The sequence below is a fragment of the Python bivittatus genome, unplaced genomic scaffold (genome assembly GCF_059951505.1).
Source record: "Python bivittatus isolate LINGU-HERP-01145 unplaced genomic scaffold, Pbiv_v1 ctg000650_np1212, whole genome shotgun sequence".
Lineage (NCBI taxonomy): Eukaryota > Metazoa > Chordata > Lepidosauria > Squamata > Pythonidae > Python > Python bivittatus.
In genome coordinates this window covers 2,493,726-2,516,906 of record NW_028277093.1, presented here as the reverse complement: position 1 = coordinate 2,516,906, position 23,181 = coordinate 2,493,726, and the positions used below count along the sequence as shown (strand labels likewise).

The window sequence follows — 23,181 nt, the reverse complement described above, 5'->3', positions numbered from 1 at the left end:
TTTTGTAGAGAGGGACAGTATTTAATCTACAATTGTCTAGAAATTCACTCATCAGAAATCCTCAGAAAGAGGTTTGGAAAAACCATCAGAAAATCCTCAGAAAGCAGAAACATGGCAAGGAGTATTTGTCAATAATAGGCTTTAATTCTACTCCATTATTGCACTAATTATTGCATTTTTCTTTCTTGTTAGCCTTTTGCCATTAAGCAACTAGTACTGTATACTATTTTCATAAAACCTAGAGTTGTAATGACAGTAGAGCTCATCTAGTCAAACTCCCACTGGGTGCAGGATATGCCACTTTACTTCTATCCCATACATGTGCCCCCCACCAATCTTTTGCTTTTCTTTAGATTACAAGGCAGTATTGGCTCCTGCTTGCTCACCTATGTGTGAGATTTGGGATTTGGGATTTTTAATATCTGTATTTCTTACAAACTCCTATCCAACATAAAAGTGACATGGGCAGCTATATAAATTGAATGACTGAATAATTAAATTTTGGTTTTTTCAAATTAATTTCTTCAGCCATGGAATCCTTCAAGTATTTCTGCCAGCTTGTGGTGAGTGGCTACTCCTTATTTCTGATGGCTTTTTTTCAGCTAAACAGCAATGAACAAACTACAAAGCAACCTTGTATGCTAAAAATATTGACCTTCCAGGAAAACAGATCTTCCCCACCCTCTAGTTCTGCATACGTGTTATTGTATTCAAATTCATATTAGAAAGAGAGAAAAAAGTAGGGAGCCCTAGACCATGTATAGATTTCCTCTTCACATCTTGTTGGGAATGAAACCAAGTTCCTAAGCAGTCTGAATTAGATTTTAAACACCATGAACAGATTTATAATAATCATTTAAGGAGTTTTATAAAAAGAGCAATATTCCATGATACACAAGCAAACACAAATAACTATAAATGAAACAGTGTAAATCATAGTTAAAGTTAAGACTGCTCCCAAGTTGATCTCAGCTCTTATGATTGTACTCATACTGTTTTCTTAGCAATCTGGAAGTCCTTCTGTTGGAATGTTTCCCAACTTCCCAGTGCAACCAACAACACTAGAATTTCTTCAAGGTCCACTATGAAATAATAAACAGGTGGATTCTGCTTAGTTTAAAACCACCCAAAATTTGCTAAGTGCTAATGAAGTAGTAATAAGTAACACCTTTACAAATACAACCAATAATATTGAACATTCTCATCCCACCTACCTTTAATGTTTGCAGCAAAGTTCAACCATCATTCCACAAAACCCACCAAGTTGATTTTTAAAAATTCTTTAGAACCATTTATATATTTGGTTATATAATTAGGTTTATATAGCCTAACGATCAATCACTTTTGTTGGAGAAGCCCATCATTGGGTTGAGCACAAGCAACTTACAAGGCTAATGGACATCATAGAGTTTTAACTTATTTTAAAACCAGTTTCATGAATTACAGCAAATGAGCAAAAATATAGACTGTTCCTGACAGTTTGCTAAATGGGGACAAAAAATAAATGAAACCAGATTCAATCATATCTGAGAACTCAGAATGACTCTTATCCAATTCCATATATTTGTAGGTGCACCATCTGAAGCCAAAGGGTCACATGAGCTCTCCAAAACCTTGAATGTGCCCCCCCGAAGCTCTCTGTAATCATCAAACTGTTTTTCTTAACATGACATGGGGAATACTTAATAACATAACAAGGAAAAATGATATGTGTATTTAATAACTTTCATTTAATTTTGACAAACAAAAGATAAATGAAAGGAAATCAAAATTTGACTGTCTTGAGGACCTACTCAGTTTTTAAAGTTTTAAAAGCTTGCCTCACCATCAAAGGTCAGGTGTGGCCTAAGGTGTCAGAAACTAGCAGATGTCTGTGGTATGCAGTCTCCTCTTGTTTAACCCTGATTGCTCATTGGAAGGATTGATAATGAAGCTCAAGCTCAGATACTTTGGTCACCTAATGCGAAGAGAGGACTCTTTGGAAAAGACCCTGATGCTGGGAAAGATTGAAGGCAAAAGGAGAAGAGGACAGCAGAGGATGAGATGGTTAGATAGCATCACTGAAGCAATGAGCATGAAACTGAGCAAACTCAGGGAGACTGTGAAGAACAGGAAGGCCTGGTGCGATATGGTTCATGGGGTCACGAAGAGTCGGACACAACTTAACGACTGAACAACAACAAAAAAAATTGAAGTTCATCCTGAAGCACTTTGCACACTTTACAGTTTGTTTTCCATGCAGTTCCTTTTATGGGAAATCAGGTTACTACAATGTACAAAGTTCTATCCACTTTCCATACATGTGTGTGATTTCTGCCCTCTTTGCCTTTATTTATATATACTAAGTAATCTAATACTGAAGCTTTTTTCCACATTCCCTGCATTTATATGGATTCTCCCCTCTCTGGATTTTTCTATATGCAATAAAATTACTCTTCTGAATGAAGCTCTTTCCACATTCCATTTAAAAGGTTTCTGTCCTGTGTGGATTCTTTTATGGGAAGTAAGACAAATGTTGTCATCGAATTTTTTTCCACACTCAGTGAATTTATATGGTATTTCCTCTGCATGAATTCTTTGTTGTTGATTAATATCCATACCTGAGGACAGACTGTCATGGAGAAAATCCACCTTTGTGGTTGCTAAGACTTGACACAGACTTCATGGCTCATAATTCGTCAACATAGTCAATGGGAAGCTCTTCCCCACACTACCTGCATTCAGTTGGCTTTTCCCCTCTGGGGGTCCTTTTATGTGAAGTAAGGTACCTGCTGTTATGAAATCTTTTACCACACCCAGTGGATTTGTATGGATCTTGTTTTCTATGCGTTCTATCATGTCGAGTTAGATCAGCAATCCGCTTGAAGCTTTTTCCACATTCCATGCACTTATATGGCCTTTCCCCTGTGTGGATCTTTTTATGAAATTTAAGAGAACTCTTCGTACTAAAGCTCTTTCCACATTCTGTACACTGAAATGGTTTTTCCCCTGTGTGGATCCTTTTATGAGAAGTAAGGTGACTGCTCAGGGTGAAGTTCTTTCCACATTCCATGCATGTGTAAGGTTTCTCCCCAGTGTGGATCCTTTTATGCACAAGAAGGGAACTAGAATCAGCAAAGTCCTTTCCACACTCCATGCATTTATATGGTTTCTCTCCTGAGTGAAGCCTTTTATGGTAAGTAAGGTGACTATTTTGAGTAAAGCTCTTTCCACATTCCAAGCATTTATAGGGCTTCTCCCCTGTGTGGATCCTTTTATGGGAAGTAAGGTGACTACTCTGAGTAAAGCTCTTACCACATTCCATGCATTTAAATGGCTTCTCCCCTGTGTGGATTCTTTCATGTGCAATAATTTTACTGTACTTGCTGAAGCTTTTCCTACATACTTTGCATTTAAACAGTTTCTTTCCCATGCAATCTTGTTGATGCAAAGTAAGAGGGCAAATCCTGCTGTATTTTTTTCCACTGTCTTTCCATTCACATTGTTTACTTAAATCTGATTGATCTTCAAATATTTTCTCATAATCTAAACACTGTCGCCTTCTTTCTGCTTTAATATCTTCTTGGGTCAGGAAGTCATAGATTTCAGGACATGAAGAAGGATTTTTGCTCCTCTGAATATTTAATTGAATTCCCTCTTGATTTTTTGGCAGGCACTGATTTTGAAATGTCTCTTCTCCCACTTCAACCTTGATGACTTGCAATGGCTCTATCTCTGTTTCCTGTTTATTCTTCCGCTCATTACCTATTTGGGAGAAAAAGAATGAACTAAGGCAAAATATTTCAAGTTATCCTTGCGTTGTGTATAGAAGTACTTCTTTTTGACTAAGAAATGAAGTCTTAGAGGCATGTTCAGGGCCTTATATGTTATAACAAAACCTTTGAATTGCACCTAGAAAGAAACTGGGGCCCAGTGCGCCTCCCGTAACATGTTTGAACGTAAGACTTTTGGTTGGTCTTCAAGGGCAGCTGCATGTAGAGTGAGTTGTAGTAATCTGACTAAGAAACGACAATAGCATGAGCAACAATTGTCATCACCCCCATTTCCAGGAAAGGCTGCAACTGGCACACCAGCTAAAGCTGGGAAAATGCCTACCTGGTGCATGGCCACCATTCTTTTAGCAGGAAGCATGAATCCAGCACTACCCTCAAACTGCAGGCCACTCTACTATTTTGAGGGAGCACAACCCCACTTGCAGCCAAACTTTGAATCAATCTGGAACTTGCTGATTTCTAGACTGGCATAATTCTCTCTTGTTTGAATTGCGTGTGCTCCTGTTTTAGTCCATCCAGACTCTGGCAGCTTCCAGGCACTATGTCAAGACCCCTGCAATACCTTCTGTTCAGCCCAGCATGTGACATATATAGTTGGATATTATATGTACTGAAGGAATTTAGAGATTACTTACATGAGATTGAAGCAACTGTGAAAAAGGAATGCAAAACAACCCTGTCTTAACTTTGTTTAGTAAAAGATGGCACAAAGAAAAACTAGGCAGGCTTTCAAGTTTCTGTTACTAGCTATGCAACAATAAAGAAGCATTTGTGAAATTCCCACAGGGTCTGTTCCTTTATCTGGCCTACCCTGAAGGTCTGACAGCTAAAACTAAATGGATTTCTTCCAACTAGAAAACATCTAACCCAACTATTTGAATGGAGAGCAAAGGGACTCTTACTCAGAAAAGCCACATTCCTACAGGTCTCCAACATGACTTCCTCATGGAGAGCTTTCTGATCGGGATCTAGCAGAGCCCACTCCTCCTTGGTGAAATAGATGACCACCTCCTTGAAGGATATGGAATCCTGAAAGAGGAATAAAAAGTTCCTTATTAAGAGACAGACTGAGAAAAGTCTTTCAAGATCTCTCAGAAATCCTCAAAGCAGAGACTTGCAATGAAATAAACAGAAATTTTTCTGGCAAGTTTCAGAATTGAGGAAGTAAATGGACATAGCTCACATGCACTGGCCAAAAACACATTGGAGATAGGTGATTAACTTCACAAAGGCTGATTAATATCTCCACAGGATTCGATGCCACTGAATGCACAAAGAACAACATTGTTCTGGATCTACCTAACCCTGAGCTCTTTCTTGCATCCACCAGATTTGCTCTCGGTCAGGAAAGGGACTGATTCTGGATTATAAATTCAGTTTTGGGGGGTAGAGGAGATGCATCTTGAATAAACCACATATGCAGTTTTGAGGGTGGCAGAAATTTTCTTCCTACCTGAGCTGAAAGAGGAGCTGGTTTTCCCAGTGGGAGCTGGTGTATCATTTTGTTCTCTGTGGGGAAGACAAAGATGGAGGAAACAGACATTTTTCAAAGCATTCTTAATACAATACATTCTGGAGAAAACTAGGTAGAAATCCTATTTGTGCTAAGAGGGTCAAAGTTTGGTTGTAAAAGAGGCTCATGAAGGACAACAGTTTGGAGAACTCTTGATAACTTTTTGCCATTGGAAAGAATCCTTCCTTACCTGGTGGTGTGTCCTGAACTTCATCCTTTTGGGAGATCCTTCCAAAGAGTGAATCCTGGGAAGATTTCAACAGATCCCCTCTTGCTTCAGAGCGCTCAGTGACTAAATTAATACAGGGCATCTTCACTTGCAACTGCAGACATCAGAAAGGAAGGAATTAGCAGAAATGGGAACAATCGCACCTGTACCTTCCATCCCACCTCGCCTTCTATTCCATGTTCATCTGTGCAGAGCAGCTTGGGTTTCTCCCAACTCTTGAGAAATTTTCAGAAAGGGCAACGTATACTGCTTTGAGAAGAAGTTATACTTCTTCCTTATATGAATAATACCAGAAAGGACTGGTTGAGAAGCTTATAAGTCCCTTTCTAGCTCTGGTAATAAGAGCAATATCCCTGTATTTAAGGCTGGCCTGAGTCAAAACTATTACCTGGCCAGCTGCAAAATGGTTTGGAGGGGTTGGGGATGGAAACCTCAAGAATTTCATTACCGCCCCCTCAGAACCAACCAGACCTGCATTTCTTCCTGCCTCTTCTCCTCCACCTGGCTCAGGAGGAAGCTTTCTGCCAGGGCCACAGCCTGAGAACTAGTCTCCACTCCACATTCCTTGACCCAGTTCTTTATCTCTGTGGGCAGGATGGCCAGGAGTTGCTCCAGGATCACCATGTCCAGCATCTGAGACTTTGAGTTTCTTTCTGGCTGCAGCCACTGAGAGCAAAAGTAATGAAGTTGGCTGCATATCTCTCGGGGGCCCTTGGCCTCCTGGTAGCAGAATCCTCTAAATATTTGTCGCTGAACATCAACGCTGATTTTTTCTTCATCTGGGGTCTTCTTCCTGCAACTTTCCCAGACCTTCAGACTGGCCTCCCCCGGAAGAAGGAGAGGGGGTATTGCTGTTCCCTCATAGTCTGGTGTTTTTCCATCCATTTTCCATCTGTGCTCAACCACAACTCCCAATGGGTAACAGGACTCCAAACCTTCTTCCATCTATAGAACCAGAACTTCTGAAAGAGTCCACTGAGGAATCTAAAAAGACCACTGAGCTCTCTTTGATGACAAGTTCTTGTTTCTATGGAAACAGGAAGTTTGCAGATAAAACAAGATACATCCAGCTCCCAATCTGTGATCAAAAAGAAAAAGAGCATTAATGTATGAGAGAATTGCAGTTCAAGAGGTTGATACAATCATCTTTTCCAGAAACCTTTGCCCCTTTCGATTTTTTCTAATAACATTCAGCCAGATTTAATGTTAATCAAAGGGCATTTCAGACTGGAGAAAGCTTCATAACTTTCTCCTGAATGTAATCTCCTGCTGCAAACAAAACTTGCTCTGGGAATCCTTAAAAGATCTGAGCACAAATGAACTTTCTCAGCATGGAAACCAAGTTCCTCCGAGATTGAGGTGCCTAGATTGCCCTGGACACGGCTCTACCCTGAGCTCTGGAGCATGCCTTGTAGAGAGAATGGATGCTTTTGCTCAGGACTGCCCTCTCCTCTGAGATCCCACAAATGCCCGTTTCTCCGCCCGCATCCCTTGAGAGCAGAAGCGGAGGCTGCAATCTTCAGGAACATAAGAGCCCAACCAGCACCCCCTGCAATTCTAGTACGATGGGGAAGGCACGACCCACCCGCTTTCCAGCCCCCGGGATCCAGCCTGGGAATTGTATGCTAACTGCGGAGCCCAGCCGCATCAGGAAAACCGCTTCCTGGGAAGCAACACGGGAACTGCTGCTGCGCGTCCGGAAAGGGCCCCCACCCTCGCCGAGTCTCCGTCCCGCAATGCATCCCTGTGCCGCCTTTGCTTCCCGGAAACGTCAGCGGCGGGCGGCTTCTTCCTAGAGAGGCCAGGCACCTACTTCCTGTCCTCCTGCTACGAACTCCAGTCGTGCCGACGGAGGATTGCGTCGGAGCGCGGAAGCGGCTTTCCAGGGATGGAACCGGAGTGAGTGCGGCTCCCTCCGGGTGTAAAGTGAAAATTGCCTCCACCCCACTGGACGAGAGAGCCCAGGGAAAGTGGGAAGTGAGTACGATGTGGCTGGGCTCCGCAGTTGCCGTGCAAGTCCCAGAATCCGGGGCCCCGGCAGCTGGAAGAGCCCTGCCTGACTCCCTGGAAGGGCACGTGGGCTAGCTGCCTTATGGCCTTCCTTGGTTCCATCGTTGCATTGATCCGGACTTTCTGTTGAAGCCCCGGAAGGATGCAGCCTCCGTTTCTCCAATAAAGGGATCCAGATGAAGAAGTGATGCTGTTGTGCCCTTTGGCTGAATATTTTTATTTATTTATCGTATTTGTATAGCTGCCCATCTCACAAAAGAGTGTTTCTGGGCGGCATACAACAATTAGAAAGAATAAATACATAAAAACAATTGTAAGTAAAAATAACTATAAATGCGCACAAAAAAGGAGGGGATAATGTTAATAAGGGAGCCATCGCAAAATCTCCCTGGGGCCCCCCAGGCCTGATCACATAGCCAGGTCTTGAGGGACTTGTGGAATGTTGAGGGAGATGAAGCTAATCTCAGTTCTGGGGAGAGAAGACTCCACAAGGCAGAGAAGGAACCTCTCCTGGGACCCACCAGATGTAATTCCCTGGCAGACAGGACCCGCAGCACGCCTGCCTTCTCTGCCAGACCTGATGGGACAGGCAGATGTAACTGGGGAGGTGTGTTCCCTCAGATAAGCTGGCCTCATGCCATGAGGGGTTTTAAAGGTCAACACCAGCATGAATTGGACCTGGAAGGAAACTGGCAACCAATCGCATAACTGCCTGCGTTGCTGCATTTTGCACCAACTGAAGCTTCAAGAGTAGCCCCTTGTAGGGTACGTTAGAGATCTAAAGAAGAGGTGACTAGGGCATAAGTGACAGTGCGTAGATATCAGCAGGAGGTAGCATTTAGCGGATCTTTGCTGGTTTGGGGATAGAATCAGGGTTGGCTGTGGTTAGCATTGGGATGGGAGATTGATGCAGAACCCGCATCAATCAAATGTCAATTTAAAAAAGCTATAGCAGTCAATGGGTGTTTGCTTGATTTGATTCTGCCATTTGTACCTAGGGGAGATGGTAGCTTATAGTTGTGCTTGGGTTATTGCTATGAGATGGAGAGGCACTCACACTGATATGGGAATTTACAGCAAGACCTGAATGCAGACAAAACCGGTGGTAGTCTGAAGGCTGGGAAGAACTGTGTTATCAGTGGGAAGAATGCACAAGGCCACCATTCTGTGAGAAAGGAGTTTGGCACCAGTGTAGCAAGGGGGTGGGGGAGAGATAAGTAGAGAGAAATTTACACAGGCTTTAGTTTTAGCAATGCTTTGCTTCAAGCTGCATGTGCCAACCAATAAAGGAGCATTTACCTGAGCCAGGCCTGGTTTCACGAGAATTCTTTTAAATTGGGGTTTGGACTTTGTGGACCTGACAGGGAGACCATCAGGAAATGTCAGAATAGTAAGTAGACTGGGAAGTTTAAAAAAAAAAAAATCCCAGAAGTCAAATAGAAAAGTATGCAGCATAGCAAGGAGTGTATCAGGAATCAACCTTGACTCAAAGGAGATTTAATGATTAACTATGATAAGGAGTTATTATAAGAGTAGTTTTTACAGCTTGTGGTGGGGTTGAACCAAATCATTTTGGCATTCCCTAGAAGAGTGACTGCCTCATGGGGATAAAAGCATGCCTGCATATTTCAAAACTAGCCAGAGTCAAGAATCACATGGACAGATTCATAATTATTTGGAAGGATTGCGAGAAAATGGGATGTTGTAAAGGAAGAGGGAATGGCCTTGAAGGACAGGAGGAAGAGGCAAGACAATGGTCAGATAAGCAGGGATTGAGCCCAGGCCAAGAAACTAACTTGACAAAGCATTTGAGACAAGCCCTAGTTTACACAAAGAAAGCATATTCAGACTTGCAAGATTCTGTTACAATAAAAATCCTAACCTATATGGTATTGGTTTCTTAGTCTGGTCTACCTTGTTGGGCTGACACATGTGGAGATGCCCCAAAATTCACAAGTATGAATTACCACTCTCTTGGCACCATCAAAATCTGCACTTCTGGCTGAGCCCAGCAAAGCACACAGAAGCCCAGGTGCTAGACCTGATAGTCCTGGAGCAGTTTCTGGCTGTCCTGCCCCTAGAATTGGAGAGCTAGTCAGTGGGTGTGGATCAGAGACCATTTCCCAGGTGGTAGACAGCCATTTCCAGGTCTCTCCAGAGATGTTCAATAGGGTTCAAGTCAGGGCTCTGGCTGGGCCATTCTAGGACATTCACAGAGTTGTCCCTAAGCCATTCCTGTGTTGTCTTGGCTGTGTGCTTAGGATCGTTGTCATGTTGGAAGGTGAACCTTTGGCCAAGTCTGAGGTCCTGAGCACTGTAGAACAGGTTTTCATTGAGGATATCTCTGTACTTTGCTCCATTCACCTTTCCCTCAACCCTGACCAGTCTCCCAGTCCCTGCTGCTGAAAAACACCCCCACAGCATGTTGCTGCCACCACCATGCTTCACTGTTGGGATGGTATTGGGCAGGTGATGAGCGGTGCCTGGTTTCCTCCAGACATAACATTTAGAATTAAGGCCAAACAGTTCAATCTTGGTTTCATCAGACCAGAGAATCTTGTTTCTCAGAGTCCTTCAGGTGCTTTTTTGCAAACTCCAAGCGGGCTTTTGTGTGTTTTGCACTGAGGAGAAGCTTCTGTCTAGCCACTCTGCCATAAAGCCCAGATTGGTGGAGGGCTGCAGTGATGGTTATCCTTCTGGAGCTTTGTCCCATCTCCACACAGGATCTCTGGAGCTCAGTCAGAGTGACCATCAGGTTCTTGGTCACCTCTTACTAAGGCTCTTCTCCCCCAATTGCTCAGTTTGGCTGGGCGACCAGCTCTTGGAAGAGTCCTGGTTGTGCCAAACTTCTTCCATTTGAGAATTATGGAGGCCACTGTGCTCTTGGGAACCTTCAGTGCAACAGAAATTTTTTTGTAGCCTTCCCCAGATCTGTGCCTTGCAATAACCCTGTCTCTGAGCTCTGCAGGTAATTCCTTCAACCTCATGGCTTTTGCTCTGATACAGTATGCATTGTCAGCTGTGAGGCCTTTTATAGAGAGGTGTGCACCTTTCCAAATCATGTCCAATCCATTAAATTTACCACAGGTGGACTCCAGTCAAGGTGTAGAAGCAGCTGAGCAACAGTCAAGAGAAATGGGAAGCACCTGAGCTACATTTCAAGTGTTGTTTGAATACTTAGGCCAATGTGATATTTCAGTTTTTCCTTTTTCATACATTTGCAAACATTTCTAAAATTCTGTTTTCACTTTGTCATTATGGGGTACTGAGTGTAGATTAATGAGAAAAAAAATGAATTTGAATGATTGTCGTATCAGGCTGCAACATAACAAAATTGAAAAAAGTGAAGAGGGTGTGAATACTTTCAGAATGCACTGTCTGGGTTTTCCTGCTCTTAAACCACCTTGATAACTGATCCATCGTCTGGAACTCAGAATTCAAAAATTTTCCACAATATTGGCACCAATGCTGAACAACTACATCTTAGAGGGACAGGGAAATTTCAGCATCTGAACTTGAGGCAGAAAAGCAAGAAATAAATCCAAACAATAAAAGTTACCCAAGGAGCTTAAAGGGAGGATTCCCAAGAATGAGCTGAACAAGAAGGTAATAAAAACACACTTGTGAGTTGTAATATTTTAGAATTGTTTTAATACAGATAACTTTTAGCTAAGAGGCTTTTCAATCTTCAATTGATAGTGGCAGTTTTGCACCACCGTAAGACAGGCAGACATATCATGTAACAGGTATCAACTGGATTCTAGAAGAAAAGTTGTTTTTTAAATTAATTTTTATTAAAAGACAAATACAGAAGTATATAAAGAAAAGAAAGAGAAAAGAAAAAGTGCAGAAAAGAAAGAAAAAGATAAAGAAGCGACTTCTGCTTTTCTTTACAGTTACAAACTCATTATCCCTCCTCCCTCCTTAACATTATAATAATCCCTTTAGCCCCTTATTCAATTTTTTTTCAGTCATCAAATCAGAAATCATCTTTTCACTTTTTTCCATTTTCACCAAAAAGTCCATAAAAGTTTTCCAGTCTTTTATAAAAGTACTTATTGTTTTGTCCCTGACCAAACAGGTCAGTTTTGCCATCTCTGCTAGTTCTGTCATCTTCACAATCCATTCCTCAGTTGTGGATATTTCAGTATTTCTCCATCTTTGTGCATATAGTAATCTTGCTGCAGTTACCATATATAAAATCAGTCTTCCATAAGAAATTTCTAATTGACTATCCATAAATCCCAATCAAAAGATTTCTGTTTTCCTCTCAATATTAATCTTCAACATTCTTTGCATTTTCATGTGTGTTTCCTTTTTTTTTTTTTGCTTTTTCACAAGTCCACTGTGCATAGTAAAATGTCCCTTCATGTTTTTCACATTTCCAACATTGACTAGAAGTATCTTCATACATCTTAGATAATTTCTCTGGTGTCATATACCAACGGTACATCATTTTGTCAAAGTTTTCTCTTAAATTATAACACAATGTGAATTTCAGTCCCTTTATCCACATTCTCTCCCATTGATCCATCTGTATCTTGTAACCAAAATTCTTAGCCCATTTATCATGCAGTCTTTAACTTGTTCCTGTTCTGTTTCAAATTTCAACAAAGGTTTATACATTTTTGCAATCACATGTTCATCATTTGTACATAATTCATTTTCAAATTCTGTCTTACATTGTTCAATCCCCATTACCTTTTTCTCTATATTAAATCTTTCTCTTCTGTGCACATGAAAACCATTGAAAACTAAATCCCTCTGCAGTTAATTGTTCTCTTGACTTCATCTTAAGCTGTCCATCTTCCTGTATTAGTAAGTCTTGGTATGAAGAAAAACAAGCTGTTTTGGAGATGCTGTGCTCTCACATTCCTGTCTTATCAGCTACAAAAATATTTTCTTTGTGCTATTTCACTAAAAATGTTTCTGCTGTAAAAGAACTCTAAAACAGGGATTTCATTTTTGCAGCATAGCCCAATGTTCATGGTTTGAAAAAAAACAATTGTTTGGACCCTCTCCAATTGTTTGGTATTTCTTGGTGAAATTTCCTCTGCCAGCCCTGAAACTTACTTTGCTCATAGTTTCCAGTATTTCCTGTTAAAATGTCTCCTTTTTAACTCCTAGATTTGCCTCAAAGATTATTTGACCTTCATTCAAAAACTTCCTTTTTAGAGCTTGGTGGGCATTTATGAGCTGAAAGACCCAGAAAGTGTCTCGGCAAAAGACAACCTAGGAGTCTCCGTGACTTTATCTGTATTTAAATCTGGGTTTTCCTGGTCTGGGCCAATCCCATAACTACTCTGTCATTCTGGTCTCAAATATCTGAAATTATCCTGCTGATCTGCACCATAACTAAGCAACTATATTTCTGAGAAGGCAAAACAATCCATTGTTTGAACAGAAACCCTGTATATAAATCTAAGCAATAGAATGTAACTCCACTGCAGTGATGCAGGAGAACTTTGAATATTTGAGACCTGTATCCAGGGCCAGCTCTAGACATTTTGGCGCCCTGGGCAAAGTTATATTCTGGTGCCCCTATGGTTTGGCTTTTCCAATTTTGTTAGGAATTTCAGAAAGGTGCCCACTTGTTTATTTCTTTGAGTTTGAACTTTACACTAACAATTTTCAGCCCCAGACAATTTTTTTTTCTTGGACATTTTCTCCTAATTTACACAGTAAGTAATTTTAACTACATCAGCACCCATTGTTGTCACATGGCAACAATTCTATGAAATTATATTTAACTCTTGAGTGGGCATGCTGGCTCATGGAATGTGCCATTACTATTTTTCACTTTTTAAAATTTATTTTCAGCAGTCTTTTCAATTTTGGTGCCCCCTAAAATTTGGTGTCCCTAGGCTGGTGCCTACTCGGTCTTAGCCTAGACCTGGCCCTGCCGGGATCCCATAGTCTGGGACCAGGAGGAACCAGATTTATATGCAAACTCAGCCACAGAAAGGCCTGGTTCTCCTTGGCCAAGAACCTTTCTTAATGTTCTGGCTCCTAAAAAATTCTACTCTAGTCAACACTCTTGATGCTTCCTGGTGGTGTCCTATCCCTGTAGTATCATGCCTAATCCCGCTTAGCTTTTGTACTTAGGGGACCTCAGCCAGGGTCTGTCTCCTGCTGATATTATCCCCACTAGTCAGTGCAAACTCCAAAAGTCTACAGACTGATCACGGGAGGAGACCCATTATTTGATCTTCTCCTTAGCTGAGACCCTTCCTGAGCCTTGCGGCTCCTAAAGAATTCCTAGTCTATCCAACAGTCTACCAATCTAATCAACAGAGTGCAATTCCTCAGCAGTGGTGCAGGGATTTTCCTTCCCAATCTGGCATATGCTCTGGGGATTTCCCGGTGGTCTCCCATCCAGCACTAACTAGGTCTGACGTGGCTTGCGTTTGCAGCACAAAAGCGCAGTCGATCGGATTGGAGCTGCCCTCTCCTAAACCAAGTCTACCAGATCCTCTCCTCCTCTGGGTGTTGGAATCCACATTCTCCCCTTCCCGCCTGCCATCCCCGCGTCTTCCCTCTTGGTTACTCGCAAAGCAGAACCCAGCGGGCGCTTTCCCTCCCGGTCAAGCGCCGCGGAGCTTGCCTAGTAACGTAGGCGCGCGTGATTTGTATTGGGCGAATATTTCCCTGTCGGCCAATCCAGATCCTGTCGACGGAAGGTCGAGTTCTTGCTCCCGGAAGGCTGCGCTGGGATTTTGCGGACAGGCGCTGCACTCCTGGCCTCTCTAGGAAGAAGCCATTCCTCGTGTTAACCCTTTGGGGCGCCTTCCTGGAAACGAAGCGGTTGCAGGTGGGTTCCCAGGCCCCCCATGCCGCGGGGATAGCCCTCGCGCGGAGGGGCCGGGCTCTCCCCTTCCTCTCCAGGCATGAAACCGGGGTGAGCCCGCATGAAAAGTGAGGCTGGGGAGCGGGATGGTGGAGGAAGGAGCCCAGGAAAGGAGAAGCGGGTGCAAGGACGGAGCTTGCCTGGTGCAACTGAGTTGGCTTGCAAACCATGGTGCCCCGGATCCCGGGGGCTGGGGAAGCCCTGGAAAAGCGGGAGGGACGGCTGCCTTCCCGCCCTCTCTCGTTGCATGGTCCTGGTAGAGTTCCTGTGGCGATACCGAAGTGCCCAAAGGTTGCAGCCTCGGCTTACTCGAAGGTGAGGGTGCAGAGGATGGGAAGCCTCTTATTCGGTGGAAACCCCAAGGAAAGGCCAGTTCTGGGCCCAAGGCAAGTCAATTCAGTGCAAGCCGTAGTCCAGAGGATCTGGGCTAAGTGCCTCTGCGGCTCAGTGGACCTTGGCCCCCAGCGCTGGGCGGGGCTTCCCCTCTGCTCAGAGCTGGATGCAGAAACAGCACAGGGGCCTCCGAATCCATCCCTCCACTTGGGATGAGACCGTTCCCTTCCGGAGAGAGGGAGCTGTCGCTGGTCGGAAAAGGCCCTTTTTGTGAACCTTCTCTGCAAACATGAACTCTGGGGAAAACTCGAGTTTTAGAAAACTCAAACTTTGGGAATGTTTCTGAACAATATTGTTCTCTCAACACCTTAGCCTGTAATTCTCTGATAAACGAATGCTCTTTTCTTTTGTTTCCACTTCAGGTTGAGAGCTATAAGTACAGTATCTACTTTTGCCAGTAAAGTTCCTGCTTGGGGAGAGACCAAGATAACATGTCTCCAAAGATGACTCAGTGGCCCTTACAGATTTTTCAAGCGTAACCTCTTCCTGAGGTTCTGGTTTTGAGATCTTTTATCCTTTGGGAGTTGCTAAAGAGCACAGAGTGAACATGGATGGAGAAAGACCAGGATGTGAGGGAGCAGCCATTTGTCTTCTTCCTCTTCACAGGGAGAGCAGTTCGAAAGTGACGGAATATGCCAGGCAGAAGATTCTGGATCTTGAAGGGACAGTGAGCTTCAATGTACAAAGACAATCCTTCAGGGATTTCCACTACCAGCAGGCTGAGGGACCTCGATGGGTTTGTACTCAACTGCACTACTTTTGTCATCAGTGGTTGAACCCAGAGAAGCACACAAAAGCTCAGATGCTGGACCTGCTGGTCCTGGAGCAGTTCCCGGCCATCCTGCCCCCAGAAATGGAAAGCTGGGTCCGGGAGTGTGGGGTGGAAACCAGTTCCCAGGCGATGGCCCTGGTGGAAGGCTTCCTCTTGAGCCAGGCAGAGAAGAAGGATCTGGTAGAGTTTCAGGTCTTATTGGTTCCGAGGGGGTAATAATGAATATTTGGGGAATTTCACTTGGTGCCATTTCTACCCCCAATTCCTGTGAACCATTTTAATCCTGGTTTTCTCTGTCTTTAGTTCTGATGTCTAGTTTTTCTAATTCCCTTTTCTCCTCCTATCCATGGTTTCAGGATTTTGTCACAGAATGTTCTGAGATGAGAGGGGATTTGTCAGATTCTTCCCAGGATCCACTTTTTGGTGGGAGCTCCCAAAAGGATCCAATGCAGGGCACATTGCCAGGTAAGGTTTGAAACAGTAATGTCAAGACTTATATATGCACCTATATACCTCACTGTACAAGAACTAATAAACTGATTACCTACAAATATTCTTCCCAGAAATCTGGAATGGGCTCTTTCTACTTTAGAATTTTCTACTTAAGCTCTGCTTTAGGCCAACCAAGGCCGAGATTAATCTGAATGTCTTGTGAGAATCCATAATTATTCAGCTTTTGCATAATGGGCCCTTCCCCTTAGTTGTAAAATTAGCTACTAAAATTAACAGAACTAATCTGGAAGAGAAGAAGAATAAATTTAGCTAGTAATTTAAAATATTAATCTATAAAGCAACTCAAATTACCCAAGCTTCTTATCAAAGGATCACAATTGAAAGGCACCCAGGTACTTGGAAAAGATTTCTCAAAATTTTTGATCGTACAATGGCTCCAGAGATGCGATATTATTGTAAAGACCTAACTGAAGTAATTTATATTTCGGCTTTCCTCTTTGCAAAAGTGAAACCTGTTTAAAACCAACTAGAGTTAGACACAATAAAATTACATTGTCATCATGAAACCAGAGGTTTATCTATCACTTTGGGAGGATGGTGAGCCAAACCATCCAAGGCAGTAACTTAGATTCACATCTTAAAAGTTAACAGTAAGGGTGCCAGCATGCAGTCTTGTCTAACTCTCTTAGATGGCGTGTTCTACAATGACCCAGAGCCATGCACCAAACATTTAAGAATTCTCAAGTTTATATGCTACTAGGAACTGAAACCTATCAGCAGAGAATGCCTTACACCACAGCTTTGCTCTTGAGATGGAATCACATATGGACTTACTCCCCCCAAAATTGTACAGAAAGCTGCTCCAGGATTAAATGTATTTTTCAGCCAGATCTTGAGAAGTTAAAGCTTGTTCTACGTGACAATGTCTAGCCCTAAAGCCAGCCTCCTCTTCTCCCAGAATGTGCTCTGAGTTAAGATAATCCCTGAGTTTATCATGCAGGTGTTTTACATACAGCTTGCTCATTATACTCCCCTTAATAGAACAATAATTAGCAGGAGGATCCCTTTTGTCTTTTTATCTAAATAGGGATTATTAAGGCTAGACCACATGTCCTACAAAGTCTTAGCGTTTGATCAATGTACATAAAAAGAGATGTTAATTTTGCAGTCCACCAATCCAAATTACTACAAACAACCTGCACAGTCACAAAGTTGTCGTCTGGAGCTTTCAGTTCTTTAATTTAAGAGGCAGTCTCAGTACCCGATACTGGATACTGCTCCAGAATAGAATTCACTTAAGCCACATAATCCATCAGCGTCATAGATTCTTGCCCATATAAAGCCTGAAAAGACTCCTTATGTTCGTTCTAAATGTGGCATGTCACCCAAGTAGATGGGATCACTAAAATATTGATGAATTCTTTGAATGGGTTGAAGATATTTACTCTTACCAGCCCCTTTCTTGCCAAATGGCCATCTAAATCAAGCCACAGTGTTGAAGTAGGTTCCTTATTTTTCGTTTTTGAAGGAGCAGTTATATATAACATATTTAGAAATTTAATTGGAAAGACACAATCTACTGTCTTTAGTTGCAGCCCTGCAGCTTGCAGGATTCCATGAAACAACAGACAATGAGTGAGGAAAACTAGAGAGTCAGTCTGAACATAGAAGGGAAGGCTAAGCTAACTAAGGGTCCTCCTCACCTGCATTCAGAGGGAATTGGTGTCTGACCGTCCAACCCTAACCCTCCTGATCCATACTTAAAATGGAGTTTGAACTGTCAGTGTGTTGGGACCTCGAAGCCAAACTGGCAAGGTTCTTCTTCCAATGCTAAATCTAAGCTCAAAAGTAGTTTAGAATTATCAGGAGGGATAACTCTGGCCTTACTTTGTCAGATATAGTTGGCGGATATAACCCCTGTGACAAAATAAAACCAGCTGGTTTGTGTATATTTCTTTCTGTTAATCCCATAGCTTCTTATTATGTTTCTTGTGAGGTTTCATAGCCTGACTCGCTCCCTTCTCCTAACAACCCATTTGGGGCTCTTATCACCCCACTATTTCTCCATCATTGCAGCCTGTTTTTAATGGTTAAAAGCCAGATGAGATATTTTTCTCCCAGGATCTTCAGTAAACATTTTACTGTCATCTATAAAACTTGGGACTGCTCCTCCTTAGCTGGAGCAACCATTATCAACAATCTATTTCCTTTATTTTTGTCTTGACCACAGAGAATAGACCAATGTACCAGTTCCTACACTGCGAAACATCTCTTTTTGATAGACCAGAAATCGAAACTATGTTTCCAGCTCAGGTAAGAGAATTTCTCCCACCTCCCAAACTTGTGGATGGGTTTATTCAAGATGCATTTCCTTTATTTTCCTCCATTCCCCAACAATTTTATTGCACCAGTGCCTTTCCTGACCAGCAGCTCGATTGGGACAAGCTTAACGTGATCAGCCGCTTTCCAACCAAAGGTTAAAGCTGGAACAGCCGTAGAGGGTGAAAGAGAGAGCTCACGTTGATGGGTCCAAAACAATATTGTGATTCAGGCCCTCCATGGCACTGAATCCTCGGAAGAAACAGTCTTCTGAAGACTTAATCAAGTTAAAAGGCTATGCCTCCACTGTGTAGTAAATCACAGGCCATGGACTCTGTCATTAAGTTCTGAAAATTGCCAGAAGATTGTCTGTGTACTTCACTGCAAAGCTTTGGGAGTTTCTGAGAGACCTTAAAAGACTTTTCTCAGCCTGTCTTATAATAAGAAACGTTTCCTTCCTCTTTCAGGGTCCCATATCCTTCAAGGAAGTGGCTGTCTGTTTCACCAAGGAAGAGTGGGATCTGCTAGATCCTGATCAGAAAGCTCTCCATCAGGAAATCATGCTGGAGATGTCTAGAAATGTAGCTTTGTTGGGTAAAAGTCTCTCTTTGTTCAGTGTTCAGACTGTTGGGAAGGTATTTTCTAGTTGGAAAAAACCTGGACGCTGGCTTGGCCATTGGAATCTGTGAACTGGTGTCCAGACACTGAGTTTCAAAACAGCAATTGCATTTCAGCGTAAATAGTGCTACCTTCTCCCCAAAAGCCAAATATCATATCTGTTATAATGGAATCCGAGCTGCAGTGGCTGATTAGATTAGAAAAGGGATCTTGGAAACATGGGAGATTGCTCAGACGAAATGCCAACCCTGTGTGTGGCTGCCATAAGGAAAATCAATTTCATATTTCCAATAATTTAGATTTTTTCCCCTAAAGAAAAGTCCAGTAGAAAAAGTTCTATTTATATATGTGTTATGAGAGCATACTTACAATGCTGCCAATATTGCAGTTTTAACCCTCAAAAAGAGGGTTGGAGAGCTGGAAAAAATCCAGAAACAAATGAAATTATTAGGGAGCTAGAGAAGCCCGTTTCACAACATATTGTAATGATTTGGGTTCTTCAACTAGGACTGAATCTGGGTAAGGAGAAATATGATGGAGAGATATGGTATCATGCACTGCATAGAAAATATGGATAAAGAGAAGTTTTCTTTCCTCACTCACAGTATTGAGAGTCCTGTATTAAAACTAAAAGTAAGAATAGAAGAGCCAACCTTAACCTTTCAGAAAGCAGTTAAGACCTGGCTATTATCCCGGGCATGGGGGTAGTTGAGCTCAAGAAAATTGGTGGCTGGCTTCCTTGTAGACATAGTATTTTAATTAATTAATTAATTTCATCAAATTTACATGGCTGCCCATCTCACACAAAGCGACTCTGAGTGGCATAAAATAAAACCAACAAAACATTCTACAAGACCACATTAAAAACAGTTAAACATAAATAAAAACAAGTTCACGAGAGGGATTGCATCGGAGGGATTTCCGGAAAGTCACAAGGGTTGGGGCTAACCACACCTCAGGGGCCGTGATATTCCAAAGGGTGGGTACCACAGCAGAAAAGGCTCGTCTCCTAGAACCCGTCAGATGGAACTCCTTAGCAGACGGGATCCGCAACATGCTGCTTCTGCTGGACCGGATGGGACGGGTAGATGTAACTGGGGAGAGGCACTCCCTTAGATAACCTGGCCCCATTCTGTGTAGGGCTTTATGAGAGGGAATGCATCGGAGGGAAGCTGGAATGTTCTTCTTTTCATTTCTTTTTCTCCCATGTAGGCAACACACAGAAGAATGAGAATTACCAGGAAACAAGGGTGGTCCTGTTGCAAGTCATAAAGGATGAAATAGGAGAAGAGACACTGGAAAGTCAATCACAACAGAAATGTCAAGAGGGAATCCATTTAAATAATTATAGAGGAACAAATCCTCCTTTATATTCTGAAAATTATGATTTCTTGATCCAAGAAGATCAGAAACAAAACACAAGTAGACAGTCTTTAGGCTGTATAGAAATACTTGAAGATCAATTAGTTTTAGGTAAACATTGTGGCTGTAGAGAAGATGGGAATATGTATAATCAAGGAGGTAACATGGGAGAGAAAGTATTTCAACATAATCAGTGTAAAAAAAGCTTTACTCAGAGCAGTCACCTTAGATCCTATATAAAAATCAATGGAGAGAAACCATATACATGCATTGAGTGTGGGAAAAGCTTTGGTAGCTCCAGTAACCTGACTTCCCATAAAAGCATACATACAGGAGAGAAACCATATAAATGCATGGACTGTGGCAAGTGTTTTAGGAGTATTTATAAACTTATTTCCCACAAAAGGATCCACACAGGAGAGAAACCATATAAATGCATGGAATGTGGAAAGAGTTTCAATAATTCAAGTAACCTTATTTCCCATAAAATCATCCACACAGGACAGAAACCATATAAATGCACAGAATGTGGAAAGAGCTTCAGTCTGAATGGTCACCTTACTTCCCATAAAAGATCCCACACAGGGGAGAAACCATTTAAATGCATGGAGTGTGGAAAGAGCTTCACTCATAGTGGCAATCTTACTTCCCATAAAAGGATCCACACAGGGGAGAAACCATATCAATGCATGGAGTGTGGAAAGTGTTTTAGGAGGAATGATAAACTAACTTCCCACAAAAGGATCCACACAGGGGAGAAACCATATCAATGCACGGAATGTGGAAAGAGTTTTACCCAAAGGAGTGCACTTGCTTACCATGAAAGGATCCACACAGGGGAAAAACCATATAAATGCTTGGAGTGTGGAAAAAGCTTTACTCAGAGCAGCCGACTTACTTCCCATAAAAAGATCCACACAGGGGAAAAACAGTATAAATGCTTGGAGTGTGGAAAAAGCTTTACTCAAAGTGGCCGACTTACTTCCCATCAAAGGATCCACACAGGGGAGAAACCATATAAATGCATAGAGTGTGGAAAGAGCTTCACTATGAGAAGTCAACTTACTTCCCATAACCGGATCCACAAAGGGAAGTAACCATCTAAATGTACCTTATGTGGAAACAGCTGTACTCAAAGCAGCTGACTTCCTATTCAAGGGGAGAAATGAACTGCATAGAGTACGCAAAGAACGTTATTGAGAAGCATATCTTTTTTTCCCACTCATGCAGAAGAAACCATGTAAGTGCATGGAATGTGGAAAGTCATTCCAGTAGACTTATTTCCCATATAACTATGCACAGAGGGGAGAAGCCATATAAATGCATGCAGTGTGAGATGTTTATTTAAAACAGTCATCTTATTTCCCACAAAAGGATCCATACAGGGGAGAAACCATATGAATACAGAGTACAGAAAACTCTCTCTTCAAAACACCTGACTTCCCATAAAAGGATCTATATGAGAAAAATCATAGGAAATTGTGGAAAGTTAATGAACTTTCATTTTATCCTAGTGAACTAATTTTCCATAAAATAAACTACATGGAAAAGAAACGAGTGCGAAAGGGCTTCCATGTGAATGGTTAACTCACTTGATTTCAGAAAAAAGGAACCATATAAATTAGAAATACGTTAACTTCTATTGCTTGGGGTCAGCCTTGGCCTTGATGGAGAGCAAGATGTGCCTGCCAGGTGAGCTGGCAGTGTTACGCTTTCCTAAATTAAGTCTAGAAGACCTGTGCTGTACAATCCAGATGGTAACTAGCAAAGAGATAGTCTGCTGCCATCTTGTGCTATCCATATTTCTACCTCCAGATCTAAAGATATTATCTAACTGCTGCGTTTGTAGTTAGCTTCGAGAGTTGCCTCCTATTTTTCCTTTGCTAGCTCCCTTTTCTGTTGTCTGGGAAGTAATGCTGGACTTAGTTCACAGCAAATTTGTGTTTTCTCCTCTCTCCTCCATGATGCAAATGTGACTTCCCCTTTATTTCCTCTTGAATTGGAAGGACTGGGAAAAGGGGAATTTCTCAGGAAGAAAGTTAATTACTGGCACTCCATGCTGCTATGCCCAGCAACAAAACTAGTCATCAGATTGCATTGTTCCTACTGATTGAATATTTTCTTCTTAGTCAGTCCTGGCCCTACCATTGGACAGAGGGGACAAATTCAACCCAGGGCATTAGAGACTTTATGTGATGAAAAGGGCTGGCATCGCAAAGTGTATTGACGTTCCTGTTTAAATACAAATACCTCCTTTTTATATAGGTATTATATATATAAAAGGATTTGATGAATGTTTAGTTTTTTCCCCTATTTGACCCATTATTTTTCATAGAAGTTTGGATTGATGTTACGGTTGTTTTTCTAATTCCTTTTGATCCCTTTGTGGCAAATTAAGACAGAGAAATAAAAAGATCATTTTAAATCTACACAAATACTGGAAATTGAGAACTCTTCTGGCATTTCAGCTTTGGTACTAGAATCATAAAATCCTAGGGTGGGAGGCGACTCTAGGGGGCAAAATTTTGCCTACCAGGGCAAAAATCCTCATACCATTCCAGGCAAGTGACTGTCCAGCCCTGGCTTGAGAATCTCCAATCACAGATTACCCACAACTCCAGGAGGGAGGCTGTTCCGCTGGTCAACAGCTCTCATGGTCAAATAGTTCTGTCACCATTGGTCAAAGATAAACTTTTTCTGAACCAGCTCTCTATTCTAAATATTTCAAGTGTCAAAAAAGTAGTGCATTCATCCTGGCTCTTCTTGACCTCTTGGCAGCTTTCAATACCATCGACCATGGTATCCTTTGGGATCGCTGCAGGAGTTGGGAGCGGGGGGCACAGTTTTGTGCTGGTTCATCTCCTTCCTCCAAGGCTGATCCCAAACAGTGTT

The 23,181-nt window shown here is 42.2% G+C and overlaps 2 protein-coding genes across 2 annotated transcripts; one reads left to right on the top strand and one right to left on the bottom strand.

The window, feature by feature from the left end:
* Positions 1–219: 219 nt before the first annotated feature.
* LOC103068129 (uncharacterized) lies at positions 220–7,285 on the bottom strand. Its single transcript, XM_015891150.3, has 6 exons — positions 7,101–7,285; positions 5,987–6,593; positions 5,477–5,609; positions 5,227–5,282; positions 4,676–4,802; positions 220–3,744 (listed from the first exon to the last, which is right to left on the bottom strand). Exons 2-6 carry the CDS (start codon positions 6,458–6,460, stop codon positions 2,711–2,713), a joined length of 1,824 nt encoding a protein of 607 aa, XP_015746636.1. The 5' UTR covers positions 6,461–6,593; positions 7,101–7,285; the 3' UTR covers positions 220–2,710.
* Positions 7,286–14,207: 6,922 nt separating this feature from the next.
* LOC103067667 (uncharacterized) lies at positions 14,208–22,749 on the top strand. The gene is made up of 6 exons (XM_088151387.1): positions 14,208–14,687; positions 15,372–15,501; positions 15,894–16,002; positions 18,221–18,303; positions 18,777–18,903; positions 20,140–22,749. The coding sequence occupies exons 1-6, from the start codon at positions 14,434–14,436 to the stop codon at positions 21,384–21,386; spliced, it is 1,950 nt and encodes a 649-aa protein (XP_088007513.1). The 5' UTR covers positions 14,208–14,433; the 3' UTR covers positions 21,387–22,749.
* Positions 22,750–23,181: the final 432 nt, after the last annotated feature.

Bases quoted from the DNA above. Each gene is read 5' to 3' on its own strand.
- LOC103068129 (XM_015891150.3), bottom strand. From the start codon at position 6,460: ATGGAAGAAGGTTTGGAGTCCTGTTACCCATTGGGAGTTGTGGTTGAG. The intron at 5,610-5,986 runs GTCTGGTTGGTT...TGATGTCTGCAG, and splicing joins AGAGGCAGGAAGAAATGCAG to TTGCAAGTGAAGATGCCCTG. The intron at 4,803-5,226 runs GTAGGAAGAAAA...TTCCTCTTTCAG, and splicing joins CAGCTCCTCTTTCAGCTCAG to GATTCCATATCCTTCAAGGA.
- LOC103067667 (XM_088151387.1), top strand. From the start codon at position 14,434: ATGAAAAGTGAGGCTGGGGAGCGGGATGGTGGAGGAAGGAGCCCAGGA. The intron at 14,688-15,371 runs GTGAGGGTGCAG...TCCTCTTCACAG, and splicing joins CAGCCTCGGCTTACTCGAAG to GGAGAGCAGTTCGAAAGTGA. The intron at 18,904-20,139 runs GTAAAAGTCTCT...TCTCCCATGTAG, and splicing joins TAGAAATGTAGCTTTGTTGG to GCAACACACAGAAGAATGAG.